A 15,050-nucleotide genomic window follows, 5' to 3' on the forward strand; every position below is an offset into this window, starting at 1 on the left:
ACATGACTGGCATCAGGAAATATCAATGCACTCGACACTTTATTTTTGTAATGAAGCAAAAAAAATTACGCCAGATTACAGCAAAGTTCTGAAACTCTCTTAGTTGGAAGCCGGTAAGTTAAACAAAAACGGTGATTTTAACCGGCAGAAAAGCAAAATATGAGATTGAAATAGCTACGATCTGACGAATGATCAAAATTTTTTGGCTTACATAATTTTGGTATCAATGGCGCTTGAAGTCTTGACTTGATGTTTGTTAGTTTTACGGCTTTTAAGTGATATTCTGTACCATTCCATTAATTGCTTGAATTTTCATTATCCTTTTACAGGTTTTCCTTCAACCGAAGTTCTGATCTATTATAACACCGCTTGCAAGCTTGAATATAAACTTTTTACGATCGCGAATGTCTGACCCAGAGCTACAATTTCGTGAACATCATCGCAGTAAAGTGCCCTATGGAATACGATTTATTCAATGGATTGGCCGCGAACGTACACAAGCGTAAGTTTTTTTGCAGTATTAGGATATTTACTGTTGTATAGCTTTTAGTTTATATGTTTTGATCTTGTAATTTTTGCGTGTCGTTATGTTTTAGGTACCGCGGTTGGGTTCTCATTCTAACCTTCTTCACCTATACCACCTACCATCTTTCAAGAAAACCGATCAGCGTAGTTAAGGTGAGATTTTATATAAATTTTATGTACATTAAGAGTATGGTATAATAATAAAACGGCCTAGATTTGCTTTGGGAATTTTTACTCGGAAGTGCTCACAGCTGGAAAATTCTCAACAATTTTGCTACATGTGTTGTGCTATTTCAAGAGGATTTCCTGTGTAATGCACGATGAGTTAATTTATTCCATCTGAATGATCCAAACATGCCAGAGTCCGAGATATGTTTTCAGCAGTGTTAAATGGATGCGCAGCCCTTGATATAGCCTTAATTTTGAATTAATTTGAGTTGAATATAAAAATTACATGAGAGGTTGTTTCCATGGGGAAAGACGGTTCCAAGAAACATTTATAAGAGAACTGTGGGGGGGGGGGGGTATTCATTTGGGAGGCTCTGCCTGTAAGTCAAAACCCTAACCCTTTTAGTATATACCATTTTTTACAGAAAAGGATCTAACGCTTTTTACATTATGTTACATAGAAAATGGTACCCATTTGACATACCTACTGAAGAATCATCCCTATTCCAAACTTTTCACTTAAGCAACTCCTTAATAAATTTGCTGTTAGCCCTGACTGTTCGCTGTTTGTTAAATGCCTTTTGAGACGCATAAACAACATTTTCCCCTAGCCCTTCATACTTCAACTTGTGCAATCCCTACCATTTTACTGACCAGCCTATTCAACAAATGCGATTTCACAGGATAATAATTTTTTGTTAAATATTTGTAATAACTTTTACATTTAATGTCAACTGTTGTCTGAAATGTTTGTTTGTTTGTTTGTTTGTGTTTGTAGGGAACATTGAATCCAAATTGTTCTGTAATTACACCAACTTGTCATGGCTGGGAACCATTTGGTAGGTTTTTATATAATTTAGATGATGGTAAATTGTTCGATAAAACCTCAAACCTTGCTATATTTAAAACTAGTTATACCCTCCCTGGACTTATTATGTGCAGTAATGACTACAGGGCTTTTGCTGGATTATTTATAGATAGACTTAAGTAAAATTCATATTATTTTTAAATATTATGTCTCGACTCATCAGATTCTCCTGACTCTGGAGATGAATTACTTGGAGCGTTGGACTTGGCCTTTCTATTCTCCTATGCTGTCGGCATGTTTTTCAGGTAGATACAACTGTAATTATCAGTGTTTTGTACAAGTTGCATGTTTACAGTAGTGAATACACGATTGTACATTTGTTTCTGTACAATGTAGGTTTTTCCTGGTTCAAAGACGGCATTACACGAATATTTATTGCCAGTGTTATTGGATCATAATTTTTGTTGTCGTCATCATTGTCGGTGGTCCTTTTTGTGACATGAGACAATAATTAAAAATAAGACGGCAAATTTGAGGAAATTGTTTTTAGAGGTAAAATTAATGTTTAAACCCAGTGGCTGATCTATTAAACACAGAATATCCTTTAAGAATTGATTTATTGAAGGTTTTGATTTATAAAATTCAAGGAAAAACCTGAGTGCGAACTCCGAGAGCCATCTATTGATCTCAATAGTTGGCACCTGTGTAGCCAATCAGATTGTGCATTTTGCCAATAGACAACTGCTGGGTTATGCCAACATTATACAGACTGCTATCCTGAATCCCAGCTGCCGGTTAAATTGTTTTTTGTTTTTTTTGTAGTGGCTTTGTCGCTGAACACATGGACTTGCGGCATTTCTTGACATTTGGCATGATTTCCAGTGGTCTGTTGTCCGTGTTGTTTGGCTTGGGATATTTCTGGAACATTCACTACTTTGCTTTTTATGTCACTGTCATGGTATGTCTTATATACTGGAAAAACAGTGTACTAAGTTATTTTTGGGATGATAGCATCAGTAAACAAATAGTAGTAAATAAGTTAACAAATAAAATTTGTTAATAACTAAGTTATTTGCATACATTATCTGGAAATAGAAACAGAAGTCTGTGAAAAAATATATAGTAAAATGTTGAACACATGTAAACAAACCTGCGTGTGAAATTTTGAGTTCTTTTGTCAATGCTCATTTTTAGCCATAATCCCTTTTGCACTGAGCCCTTCAATTATTCCACTCTTGCTTGTTGGATATGGGATGATTATTAAAGCCAGCCATATTCAATATGCGCTCTATAATTGTTTAGTATTTTTTAATAGACTCAGAGAATCAGCTGTCAAGTATTGATAGCTATTACTTTCTCTTTTTTATTAGATCTTCTCAGGATTTTTTCAGGTGTGTACTATTAATTATAGCTCTTGGATTTTTATATTTTTAGGTTTATTTTTGGAATGATGTATTTATTGATTTGGTATATTGTTAAAAGAATATTAATGTAATGGGTGATCACCACGATATTTAATCTTAAGTCATTACTACACCCTGGAAATGGCGACTCCCTTAAAGAAACTCTTGATAAAATTTTATGGTTAGAGAAGAATTTATCAAACTATCCCAAGCCAGTAAGTCTATTAAATTGTGCTAACTGGAAGAAATGACTGTTTTTGTTAGAGCTCTGGCTGGCCCAGTGTTGTAGAGTGTGTTGGAAATTGGTTTGGGAAAGGAAGGTAGGGGCAATAAATGCATTCTGTTTTAGTTTAATTTGTCATTTTTTCATTATTTTGTCTTTTCCACGGCTTTTTATAACTGACATTATTACAAGGTAGATAGGTTCTAAGAGTGTAGAACCGATATCACAGTGCTTAAATAAAGTGCCGCCCCTTCATCCAGGAGAAGTAGATTTTCCTGCAGGGGAAATTTATGTAACTTTTCTTACTTAAAGTTACTTGGCCAGTGGGCAATGGCTGTAGCAAGTTGTCTGTCAACTAAATCATAAATTGTAAACTAACACAAGCAGCAACAACAACAAATATTTGATGGATGCAACTGCCCTTGAATTTAAAAGGAGCTTGTGCAAAGAGCAAGCTGGAATTAAATTTTTGTTTTGCAAGCCCTGTATCACATCAGAAAAAAAATGCCTCAAATGACTAAAGAAAGCAGATAAAGATTTTGGGTTTCTTTTTGTCGGCTACTACGAGCGTAGACCATGTCATGTATATTCACAATGTGCTTGTTTTCTACAGGCGTGGCTTGATCATGGGCATATGGAATTCTCACACATCTGTAGGAAATATACTTGGGTCTGCGATAGCTGGTGTATGGGCCAGTGACCAATGGTAAGGGACATGATTTTATATATATATATTATAAACAATAAATATTATTACTGCCATCTGGCATTTGTAACATATATACACTCAGTAAAACTGTAATATGATTTGTTTGGGGCATTATCTGTTCTGAGAGGTGAACAGTTTTCTTTGGAGAGAATCTCGAGGAATTTTGAGTGACCTTTTAAGGAAGTAATAAAACCTCAATTGACAGAATGAACAGCAAAGAAAAACCGATAAACATCGTCGAAACTTCGGGGACAACCTAGTGTCAGCTATTTCTAGGGTTATTTTGTTGCCATAGAAACCATAAGCACACTGGTTGCTGTACATGTGAGCGTTTATTAAAATAATAAATAATAAATGATTAATAATTATAGTAACAATCTTTGATTCCCTATAGGGGGTATTCATTTATTGTACCAGGATGTATCATCTGTGGAATGGCTATCATTGTGTTCTTATTCCTTGTTGTAGGTAAGGGCTTCATGTACATACATGCATATATCCTACCTAATAGTCTAATCCAAAAGGAAGATTGTTTCATGAACTGGAAAACCGAGATCCAAATATAAACTTTAATCTTCAAATGTTTGCTTCCAATATCAAATCATCATCATCACTTTTTAATTAACTGACAAAAGTTTTTTTACAGCAGTTCTTAAAAATAATTTGTTAAAGAAACCATTTGCGACAATATTGATCACTAAGTAGAATCTACATATGTTGTTTTTAGTTTTAAATTTTGTGATAGCCAGCTAATCTTTATCTGTTATTAACAATTTTGTCTGTTTTCCAGATCCCAGCCATGTGGGCTGCACACCTCCCCAACAACAGACTGAAGTAAGTATTACAGTTTTACCATCATGATATCAGTATCTTACCCCAAAAATTGTTAATGAGCAACCCAAAAATTGTTAATGAGCAACTACCAGTATTTACAACAGAACAAAATAAAAGGTAAATGCAGACTGGTAATTTCTGTCTTTTGATTGTTTTGCAGACTTGTAAACACACACAAAAAAATAAAAGCATAGCTCATGCATGCACACCTGTAGGTACATGTCTTAGCAAACTGTTACAACAGGGCTCAAAGTTTACTTTTGGCTTTAGAGCAGTTATGCTACCAGTTCTCATTTTTCAGGGGCACAGCTATTGCCTATTATATTAGGCGCACAGCTAAAACTTTTACATGCACAGCTTAAAATACTGGATTGCCAGAAGGGAGTACCTAGCTAGAACCTGAGTACTTACCTGATTACCAGCAATATTGATCTGAGGGTTTTGAAATAATTAATTGCCCCCTTTCCAGTTTAACCACTGCAATCACTTCCCCTTAAAGGATTTAATTTTTAAGTTTTCATTTGATGCTGACAGCAAATGTTGTACTTTACTTTTTTCAGCCTCTTCCTGTTGACACTACATTTAGCACAGAAGTTGTTTTCAGCGAGGTGAGGTTATTCTTGGCGTACAGTATTATTATAGCAAATGGTTTTTTCCAGGTGAACTGATCATGATATAAGAAAGTGGGAGCCTGACCTGGTAGTAATATACCATCTAAATCTCGGCAGGTGAAGTGGACATTTTGGCACGCCAGGTGGAAGAAATATTTCACAAATTTATAAGTTGTTCTACTGAAGTGTAAAATTCTCAAGAGCACATGGCAATTGTAATGTACAATCCAACAGTGCCAGGCAACATCCAGGGCTGACTCGCTAATTGTAGAGCTTGTATTTACATTCAGTTCTTCATGTAACAATATGTATGTGAATCCTGGCTTTGTACATGTATAGTAATTGCTTTAAACTGGAAATCCATTAAGTGTTGTGTTCAGTTAATAGAAATGTAAAGTTTACCATTCTTTTATTTGGTAGCAATTCTCTGAAAGAGAAGACCTTTTAAAAGAACCATGTACATTTAGACCAGATTCAGCTAACGTAAAAAGACAGGTAAGTTTTGATGAATTAAGTCCATTGTCAAATACTGAAAGGGTCATTTCTGCAACAGTTGGGTGTTACACCTGGCATGCATAACTGTAAAATCAAATTAATTTACAGAATGTAGAAAATAGCAAATGAAATTTATATGCAAGACTATTGTTATTAGAACACTAGAAGTTACTAAGGATTAAGGGCACATCATAACATTAAATCTAAATGTAGGTTGGTTTTCACCTACTAAATGCAGGTCAAGAAAATAACCATAGCTTCCTTATGGAAGGTCGTTGGAATTCCAGGGGTATAGTGGTCTCAAGAGCCAAACTTTTTAAGGCGGGATTCAATCCAAAAAACTTTCCATGGGGTATGGATAGTTGAACTGGAATGTTCAACACAATTTGCCATTAACACATCAGGTTTTCAAAGAAAACTCAGTAAAAAAAAATAGTACTCAAACATTGATGAACATTGTGCAATTTACGTGAACATATAATGTTTGTGATACATTTCAGTTACCGCATGAGTCAGCTTCAGTGTCAGCAACATCATCATCATCATCATCACCACACACTGGAGAAGCTAATGCTGTCGGTTTCTGGAGAGCAGTTCTTATACCAGTGAGTCAAATAATCAGTTTCTTGCCTTTTTACAAAAGAGTTAGGATTACTTACAAGGCTTTTGCCTTTATAAGTACCAGCTGCTTTAAATATGATTGAAAAGGAAGGTTGGGTCCTGAGGGGGAGGGAAGAAATAGGGAGAGGGGTTTAAAAAATTGTTGCTTCAAAAAGAGGGTGTAATTAGGGGGCACAAAAGGGGGGGGGGGGGGGGGTTTGCAGTACTTGAATATAGAAAATGAATATTTATAATTATACTCATTTTAAAATTATTACGTTTTTTACTTTGCAGGGAGTTATCGAGTATTCACTATGTTTGTTCTTTGCGAAACTTGTCAGCTACACATTCCTGTTTTGGCTTCCATTTTATATTGAAAACACAGGTAAGCCATTTTCATAATTTGAAACAAGTATTTTGCCTTTACTTAATGATTAATTTAAGCACTGCAGTATTTGTGATTTGCGCTATAACTTTTTTGGCTTTCACATGAAGATATTTTCCCCAGTTTAATAATTATTACTGAATGATACATGGAAGTTTTTCCAGAGTTTGTAGCCATCATGTGAAAGCCAAAAAAGTTATAATGCAAAGTTTGTTGTGAATGAGCGCACCCAGATTAACACTTACCATGGAGCTACCTTTGATAAATTCTAACTTAGTTAACAATTGTCTGTCTGTCTGTCAGTTGTTCAGTTAGGCTTCATTTGGGGGTAATAACTAATTCTGTTGTCAACTACTGTTAACTTAAGTAGTTGTTAAATATAAATTTTGTAATTATAATATTTTTTTCTTTCCCAGATATTGGTGGTGAGTTATATGGTGCACAGACATCAGCAGATTTGTCTACTTTGTTTGATGCAGGAGGAATAATAGGTACAGAACTTGACTGAAGCCTGTTAACAACAGTTAATAACAGCCCTCTAAGAGGTCATGTGGTTACCAATATTTTAACAGACTTGTGTTTACAGTCAAACTGAGGAATAGTGAATAGCTAAAATGGGTCTGGAATGTTCATAGTGTAGTAATGATGAAAGTAGTCCAACCCCCCTCCCCCCCACCCCCCCGCCGTTGTGCCGTTTCAGGTACGCTTTCGTTCTCCCTTCGTGCTTCGGAAAATATTACTTCGAAGCAATATCAATGTTCCAACTACGTTCGGCCATATGCACGTGGCAACTCTGAAAAGCCTCATCAGGGATGGGTTACCGGTAATAAAATTTGTATGTATGTATGTATGTATGTATGTATGTATGTATGTATGTATGTATGTATGTATGTATGTATGTATGTATGTATGTATGTATGTATGTAAGTATGTAATCATCATATTCTAACTACGTTCGCCCATATGCACGTGCCAAGCATCATGTTTCAACTACGTTTGGCCAGCGGTTCATCAAAGCAGTCGATTCTCGATCGTGGACAGTTTGAAAGCGCCATAATGATTGTGAAAGTGGCTTTTTTTTATTCGGAATCCTCATATTTAACTTAATCCTAACAATTCATCACCGTAACTCATATATCCTTCTAAACAATAGTATTGTTATCGCAAAAAGCTACCTGGAGAACTTGACAAACCCTCGTGCCGTCTTGGTACGCTCTCGTTCTTACTTCGTGCTTCGGAAAGTCTTACTTACATTTTACTTACACAGATAGTAACCACTAAAAATATATTTTTGTGCTTGTTGATCAAAGAAAGCACAAATGTTAGTTAAGTAATTCCACTCAGCCAAATTATGACATGTTTTTTGGCTGGTACAAGTCTACAAGTCACATACTGTACATTTCTCAGAGTTAGTTTGTGAGAACCCATTTTCAAAATTCTCCTTAGTTGTCCCCATTCGTCTCTTAAGTTCTAGTTGGGATATTTGTTTGCAATGTCAAAGATTAAAAGCTTCCTTTCTTTGATGATTTCTAGGAGGGATTCTTGCAGGATTCATTTCTGACAAAACAAACTGCAGTGGCATTACAGTTGTAGTCATGCTGTTTTTTGCAGGACCAATGGTGAGTTTTTCATTTGTTAATGTTTACTCTAAGCAAGTACTGTATTTATTTGATTAAGCGCCCAACCGCAAGTTTACATAAGCGCCCACCTTGAATATGCCCCCACCGGTAGAAGGGCCCCCCCCCATAACTGAAGACCAAGTTTTCTTAGTATTTTACAGAAGCTTACAAAGAACAGTTAAAATTCTGCTTCAGTACAACTTCACGTTTTGTTATTATTTAATATTTCATTGCAAAATAAACTTACTACTTGCTGAATAAATACGGTATATTATGTCAGGCTTAAGGAATTTTTTAACAAAGAACTTCTTTGGCTTGAGGAATTGTTGTATTTCAGGGTTGCCACGGTCAGGGAAAAGTCAGGGAAAAATGTTTTTTCAAGGTCAAGGAAAAGTCAGGGAATTTTGCAAAAAGTCAGGGAAAATTTTAGTTCTTGCCAAAGTCAGTAAAAAGTCAGGGAATTTTTTTTCATGCAATCAAAATCCCCCCCCCCCCCAAAAAAAAAAAAAAAAAAAAAAAAAACGTAAACAGGTTGAAAATGAAGAGACGAATATTGAGGGTCTGCAGAAGAAGCTGAAGCAATTGTAAATTAAAGTGGATTTGCCTTATTTGATTATTCCCGTAATGCAAGGTCAGTAAAAATTGTTTTGAGGTCAGTGAAAAGTCAGGTAACTTTTTGGCTTTTAATGAGTGGCAACTTAACCCTGTATTTCTCCTTGTGATCTCAACTGACGTTTGATAGCAGTTCTTGCAAGGTTTCACATTAACGGCTTCCTACCCTTCAAAGGGTAGCAAGGAACAATTGAACAAAAAACAAGAAAAATGCGAGTTATGCCCCAAGCACCAAAAGCAATAGCAGCTGCTACACTACTGTTCAATTTCTTCCCTGCTTAAGAGAAAGACCCCCAAACAGTCCTAAATGTTACTAAAAACAAAATGGTTTGATTTTCTTTCAGCTTTTTATTTATAGATTCTTCGCAAATGCCAACCTCAAAATTAATATTTGTAAGTATCCAGTTATATTCTACGACAGCTGAACTAGAACGCTTGTGTAGCATGTTGTTTAAATGGGAGACGGGGGGGGGGGGGGGCATTTTAAAGATGCGCCTTTCACCCTCTAGTTAGCTCTAAACTCTCACAGTTCCTTGCACTACCCCTGGGATTTCTTCAACAGGGTCATAGAGAATTTAACTGGGGTAACATGGCAAAAATGCCCTGGATTATCCTGAACCAACAATAAAGCTGCATCTTTCCAGCAGAAACAGCAAGGCCCCTATGAACCGTTCCTTTTATGTAACACCCCCTCCATTCACTGCCTTTGACTTGTGTATACCAAAAATACAGTGTATGCCCTTGGGGAGACTACGAGCTGTAGTATTTTACTTCAGTAGAAGTGCCATGGAGCTTAAGGCTTTAGCTGCTGGTGTGCTAGTCCATCTTGGGTTACCTACTGAATTTTGTTAGGGTTCTTTATCATAATAGTTTGCCAGTACCCATTTATAAATCTGGCTTCAGTGAGAGTTAAGTGCTTTAGAACACAACACAGTGGCCCTGGGAGGGTTGACACAGTGGTGAGAGTGCTCACCTCCCACCAATATGGCCTGGTGTCGATTCCAGTTGGGTACCATATGTGGGTTGAGTTTGTTGTTGGTCCTTGCCTTACTCTAAGGTGTTTTCTCTGGGGTTCCAGTTTTCCTCCCTCCTGAAAACCAACATTTCCAACCTGGATAAAGGAGCTGCATGAAAACCAGCTAGCGCTAATGTGACATCCTCTCTAAATTTAGCCATTTATTAATTAATTTATTATTTATTAGCACGCTAACCGTTTGGCCTTAGCGTCTTAAATAATTAGTGATTGTGATTCCTGTTTGCAGTTTTAATGATGTTGACTGGGTTGTTTGTGAATGGTCCTTATGCTTTAATCACCACAGCAGTGTCAGCTAACCTGGTAAGTCATCTATACAATGTCTAACGTAGAGCAGTTTTCAGTGTCGTAAAACCAAAACCAAAGTAATTACTCTAGCCAATCACAAAGGACACAGACAATCCAGTGAACCAATCAAAACTCGAAGCAAATACATGAAGCCGGCACGAAGCGCGGGAAAACGTGCGCGAGCGAGTCACAATTGGTTTTGGTTTTAGTTCTGATTGGCTGAGAAAGTGGCGCGAGATTTTTAAACCAATCACTAAGCGAAGCAATGCAAAACCAAAGCAAACGCAATTAACTTTCGACACCCAAGTGAAAACTGCTCTAAAAGAACATTTTAAAAAGGTAAAGTCTGCGTTTGGGCCTAGTGACCAATCAGGGCAGAGCTTATTCTGGTTTTCATCGCATTAAACAACTAGGAGTATTTTTACACCTTCCTGGATAGGATGCTAGTCCATTGCAGGGTTCCCCCTCTATATATAATACCGGTACATACCGGTATTATACCTGGGTGAACAGAGATACCAAGAGAGTAAAGTACCTTGCCTTAGGAGATGACACAGTAACTTCAGCCAAGCAAAGCTGTGCTCTTAGTTTAATTGCAGGGTGCCCGAAAGCTCTCAGAAATCTTGGGTGCCCAGCTCTTAAAAGCTTTCACGATAGCAAAGTTATTCAAGTCATCCAAAGACAAAAGTAAGTCGCCTGTGGCACCCGGGCTCTGCTAGAGCACAGTTCTGCCAGGGCTTAAATGCAGACCTGGCCGCTCAATCAGAAGTGCAGCATGCTAACCGTAACGTCTAATCTAACCGTAAGGTCAAATTAGGCCACTACACCTCCCTAATAAAAGCACTTTGTAAATTAACAGTCCTGTGTGTTTATCACTGTCTTGCAGGGTACACATCCATGTCTTCAGGGAAATACTAAAGCTATGGCCACAGTCACGGCTATCATTGACGGCACAGGATCATTGGGTAAGAGTAACGTGCTACAGATCTCAACTTGTAAGCGTCTTTTACAGTCGCTGTATTGAAACCGAAACAAAAGGTTAAGCTCTCTCGAAGCCAGCCGTCATGTCCTCAAAGAGGTAACCAATCAGAGCTGGAAGTCAAAACATGTGACCAGTCTTGAGCACGGGAAAGTCACGTGAGCGAAATGAAGTTTGGTTTTGTCTTGCATCCGATTGGCTGAAAAGACAAACTTAGCAGTGATTTTTGAGACTATTTACAGAACCCAGCAAATGGTAGATCCTGGCAAGTGTATTTTGTGCATTTGTTAAGATTTGAAGTTAAACACAATAAACTTGCGAAAGAATTTTTCTTCTTAGTCGTTATTACTCTGATTTTTGACTTCAGTTCAGCTTAGATGGACCTTTTTCAAAGCCATTAAAAATTTGCTTTCATCATCATGTACATGATGGTAGGGGCCCCAGAAGAAACGTCCAGTTTGGGGGGAGGGGGAGAGGCAGATGGAGTGCCCCCTGAGATTTTAAGATCATTACCCCACCTTAGACACAATGCCATTTTGTTGTCCTAGAGTTTCATTACAAGTTTATTTCTTCTCTGTTTCAGGTGCTGCTCTTGGTCCGCTTTTGACGGGTATTATCTCACCTACGGTATGTTAACCGTTACTGTTCATGGTTGAAATTCTCCTAGGTGGTCGTTAAATTTCTTATTTGACTAGGTTGGAGAATTCTCGATAGATTAAGTTGGCATGTAAATGTCAGTCCTTGTTTTAATTGATATTTCCGTACCTGATATGCCGCTCAAGGGTACCAAAATGGTATCTTAGGTTTAATTAGAGGGAAAACGCAGTTTGGCATTAAACTAGAAACTCATAAGGGTTTAAACAACCCTTACAGGTTTCTTATTAAACCTTATCGATTTTTAATAACTTTTCTTGTTTTTAATTTGTTTTTAGGGATGGAACAACGTATTTTACATGCTAATTGCCGCTGATGTCTTAGCAGCCATTGTAAGTAGATTGACTGTTATGAATTTGTATGATTTCAGCTAGTTTTCTGATTGGTTTTCAACCCTCGATCTTTCATGGATTAGCGAACCTTTTCTTGTAGCTAAGTTCGCAACAAATTGCTAACTGCTGTCATTACATTAATATTTGTTTTTTGTTTTTGCAGCTTCTTAGCAGACAAGTCTGGTTTGAAATTTATCACAACTGTTTAGGATACAGGTGAGAAGTGTACCATTGTACGAACGAGCGCGCTTATTTAGCAAATTGTCACGTTGCCTGTACATGGTTGGAAAGTCATTCTAATCTGTCATCCGATCCAACCCGTTCCCAGGGTCTCTCTCTCCCCGCATAGACATCCGTGATTCGTTCATAGTCTTGCAAAGCGCTGCATAAAATATATCTCGTTGACAATTCATTGACTTATAAACAATTATCCTGCTCAATCTTGCGAATGTCTGATTTTAGCCAACTCAGCCAACTGCCTCGTCGGTTAAGGGCGCTTGCCATAAAATCAGAACTGGCTGGTCAGACCGGTTATATTCCAGAACAGATTTCCGTTGTTAGTCAAATTTGTCCTGTCAAATCAGTCAATGCATAAATATTATACATTTATGGTGGATTTGCGGGAAAATCTTGTGGAAAAGGAAAATTTCACGATCAAAGCCACCGGACTGTACGGCCAGTTCTAGAGGGCGCCCTCAGTATCAGGCGATATTCCGCGGGATAATTGAGAATATTTTCGTGCCAAATAGAGGTTATTTTTTTATACAGTCAACTCTCTCTTTAGCCTGGTTTTCACTAGCGACGCAAGCACAAGCGCGATCACACAAAACTGATCAATTTTGACCCTTGTGCTTGTGCTTGCCGCGAGCTCAAGCACAAGCAGCAAAATGCAATGCGCTTGTGGCACAAGCACAAACATCCAAATGCAATGCGCTTGTGCTTTTGTTTGCGTCGAAGCCTTTTTCACGGAGAAATTAAGAGCTGTTATCCTTGCGCTTGTGCTTGCGTCGCTAGTGTAAACCAGGCTTTAACGGACACCTCTATAAGACGGACACCTCTGTAAGACGGACACTTGTTGTTGGTCCCTGCCGTTTTACAGTCATTTTACTGTAACTCAACTCCCTTTCAGACGGACACCTCCCTAAGACGGGCAGTTGGAGCCAGTCCAGTTTTAGTCTTCTGTTTCAAAGAGAGTCGACTGTATTCCGCAACTGGCGTCGCAACGTGACGCACTTATACCAATCGCGCGAAAAATATTTGATGAATTACGAAGTGTCATTTTTATGTCAGCTTTGCTCAGTTAACTTTTTTTGTCATTGCCTTGTTGTTTCCACAGAGATCGAAATCGTTTGGGATGTTTGGAGTCTGGTTACGTGCAGTCGACAATTGGAAATGCAGGGCATTCGGAACAAGATCAACGTAGTAGCGAGGAGGAACCTCTTTTGTACAGCAGCTAATATAAACCGGCATAAATAGGAATGCAGTTGTTATTAATAGTAATTGGCTGTTTTTATGCTAGAGACGATAATGTCGTCTAGACGACTTTAACGTCTAAGACGTTAAAGGCGTCTGGTATAAAAACGGGACGCGTTTAGAAGACAGCTTTTCAGAAATAAAATAAAAAAAGACTGGGTTCGACAACTCGGAGGACACTGGACACGAAGACGTAAAGCCATCAGACGTTAAAGGCGTCTGTCTTATTTACTGTTTTTATACTAGTTAACGACGTCCCGTTTTTATACTAGACGTCTTTAACGTCTGAGACGTTAAAGCTGTCCGATAAGAGCGTCGTTCAGACGCTCTTACGAAAAGACGTTAAAGCCATCAGACGTTAAAGGCGTCTGTCTTATTTACCGTTTTTATACTAGACGTTAATGTCGTCTCGAGACAGCTTTAACGTCTAAGACAGCTTAAACGTCTCTAGCATAAAAACGGCCATTCCCAAGTCAGCGCGTTTCTTCGTTTAATTAAGGCGTTTGGTTTTAAATTGCCTTACTAAGGGTCTTTTGTTGATTTAAATCAAGGAAATCAGACAACCAATCACAGGATTGCATAGTACAACAATTAACCAATCGGAGCTCGGAGAAGACGCGCTGCTATAAAAGGCGGGAAAGGTCGCGCGAGCCGAAATCACCTGATTGGTCACGAAGACAGTGTCTTTGTTCTGATTGATTTTTCCTAAAAAAGTTTCTTTTTGGACAAAATTAAGCAAACAATTAGTTTTGGAACACCGCATGTTCGCTCAAGCGTTAAATTAGTGCTGATGTTTTGATCCAAAAACTAACTTGACTGAAGAAATCCTCTGCGTTGACTTGTAGATTTAAAATACATCAAATTTGTACTTATATGGATTCTACAATTTGATTCTAGGGAAAATATGACAGCAGATCATATTCATGGGAAATGAAAATTAGTTGTAATTGTTAGAAATTTGCAATCACGTGTTCATACTATTTTCTTAATTCTCTCCATGATCAAAGTATATTTTGCATTCTTACTTTGAAACAGTGGAGATAATGCAAAAATAGTTGTAGTTATTTGATGTAATGTAGCAATTTCTGACAGACCATCAGCGTTTTAGCCATTTCTTAATTTAGCTCGAAGCAAATGTGAATAGAAAGGGGTGTAAATAGGTGATCGCGAAAACATCCATGCTAAATATTCATAATTCTGGCTTTTTCGCCATTTTCATGTCAATTCGCTATTTTATTGGGGCAGTGACAGTTAATTTTGCTTGCAAAATCAGTTGTAGTTTTGAACCGGGTCACTTTT

The 15,050-nt window shown here is 37.6% G+C and overlaps 1 protein-coding gene across 4 annotated transcripts in view; it reads left to right on the plus strand.

Annotated features, from left to right (window-relative positions):
- Positions 1–15,050, plus strand: part of LOC144663571 (glucose-6-phosphate exchanger SLC37A2-like) — a 60,335-nt gene that overhangs the window by 44,412 nt on the left and 873 nt on the right. For 2 of the 4 annotated variants that reach the window (XM_078524576.1, XM_078524574.1), the window contains exons 2-24: positions 330–502; positions 597–678; positions 1,472–1,532; positions 1,725–1,806; positions 2,324–2,459; positions 2,872–2,892; positions 3,169–3,224; positions 3,741–3,833; positions 4,231–4,304; positions 4,627–4,670; positions 5,231–5,278; positions 5,702–5,776; positions 6,277–6,381; positions 6,671–6,761; positions 7,178–7,252; positions 8,295–8,380; positions 9,337–9,385; positions 10,255–10,328; positions 11,200–11,278; positions 11,876–11,919; positions 12,225–12,278; positions 12,442–12,494; positions 13,615–15,041. In XM_078524576.1, the coding sequence (XP_078380702.1) occupies positions 405–502; positions 597–678; positions 1,472–1,532; positions 1,725–1,806; positions 2,324–2,459; positions 2,872–2,892; positions 3,169–3,224; positions 3,741–3,833; positions 4,231–4,304; positions 4,627–4,670; positions 5,231–5,278; positions 5,702–5,776; positions 6,277–6,381; positions 6,671–6,761; positions 7,178–7,252; positions 8,295–8,380; positions 9,337–9,385; positions 10,255–10,328; positions 11,200–11,278; positions 11,876–11,919; positions 12,225–12,278; positions 12,442–12,494; positions 13,615–13,735 (1,701 nt within the window). In that variant the 5' untranslated portion in view covers positions 330–404 and the 3' untranslated portion in view covers positions 13,736–15,041. Of the gene's footprint in view, positions 1–6; positions 114–329; positions 503–596; positions 679–1,471; positions 1,533–1,724; positions 1,807–2,323; positions 2,460–2,871; positions 2,893–3,168; positions 3,225–3,740; positions 3,834–4,230; positions 4,305–4,626; positions 4,671–5,230; positions 5,279–5,701; positions 5,777–6,276; positions 6,382–6,670; positions 6,762–7,177; positions 7,253–8,294; positions 8,381–9,336; positions 9,386–10,254; positions 10,329–11,199; positions 11,279–11,875; positions 11,920–12,224; positions 12,279–12,441; positions 12,495–13,614; positions 15,042–15,050 lie in introns of those variants that run through there. The other 2 variants (XM_078524573.1, XM_078524572.1) reach the window with 2 other exon arrangements.

The sequence above is a fragment of the Oculina patagonica genome, chromosome 8 (genome assembly GCF_052425735.1).
Source record: "Oculina patagonica isolate OP01 chromosome 8, crgOcupat, whole genome shotgun sequence".
NCBI classification, from domain to species: Eukaryota; Metazoa; Cnidaria; class Anthozoa; order Scleractinia; family Oculinidae; genus Oculina; species Oculina patagonica.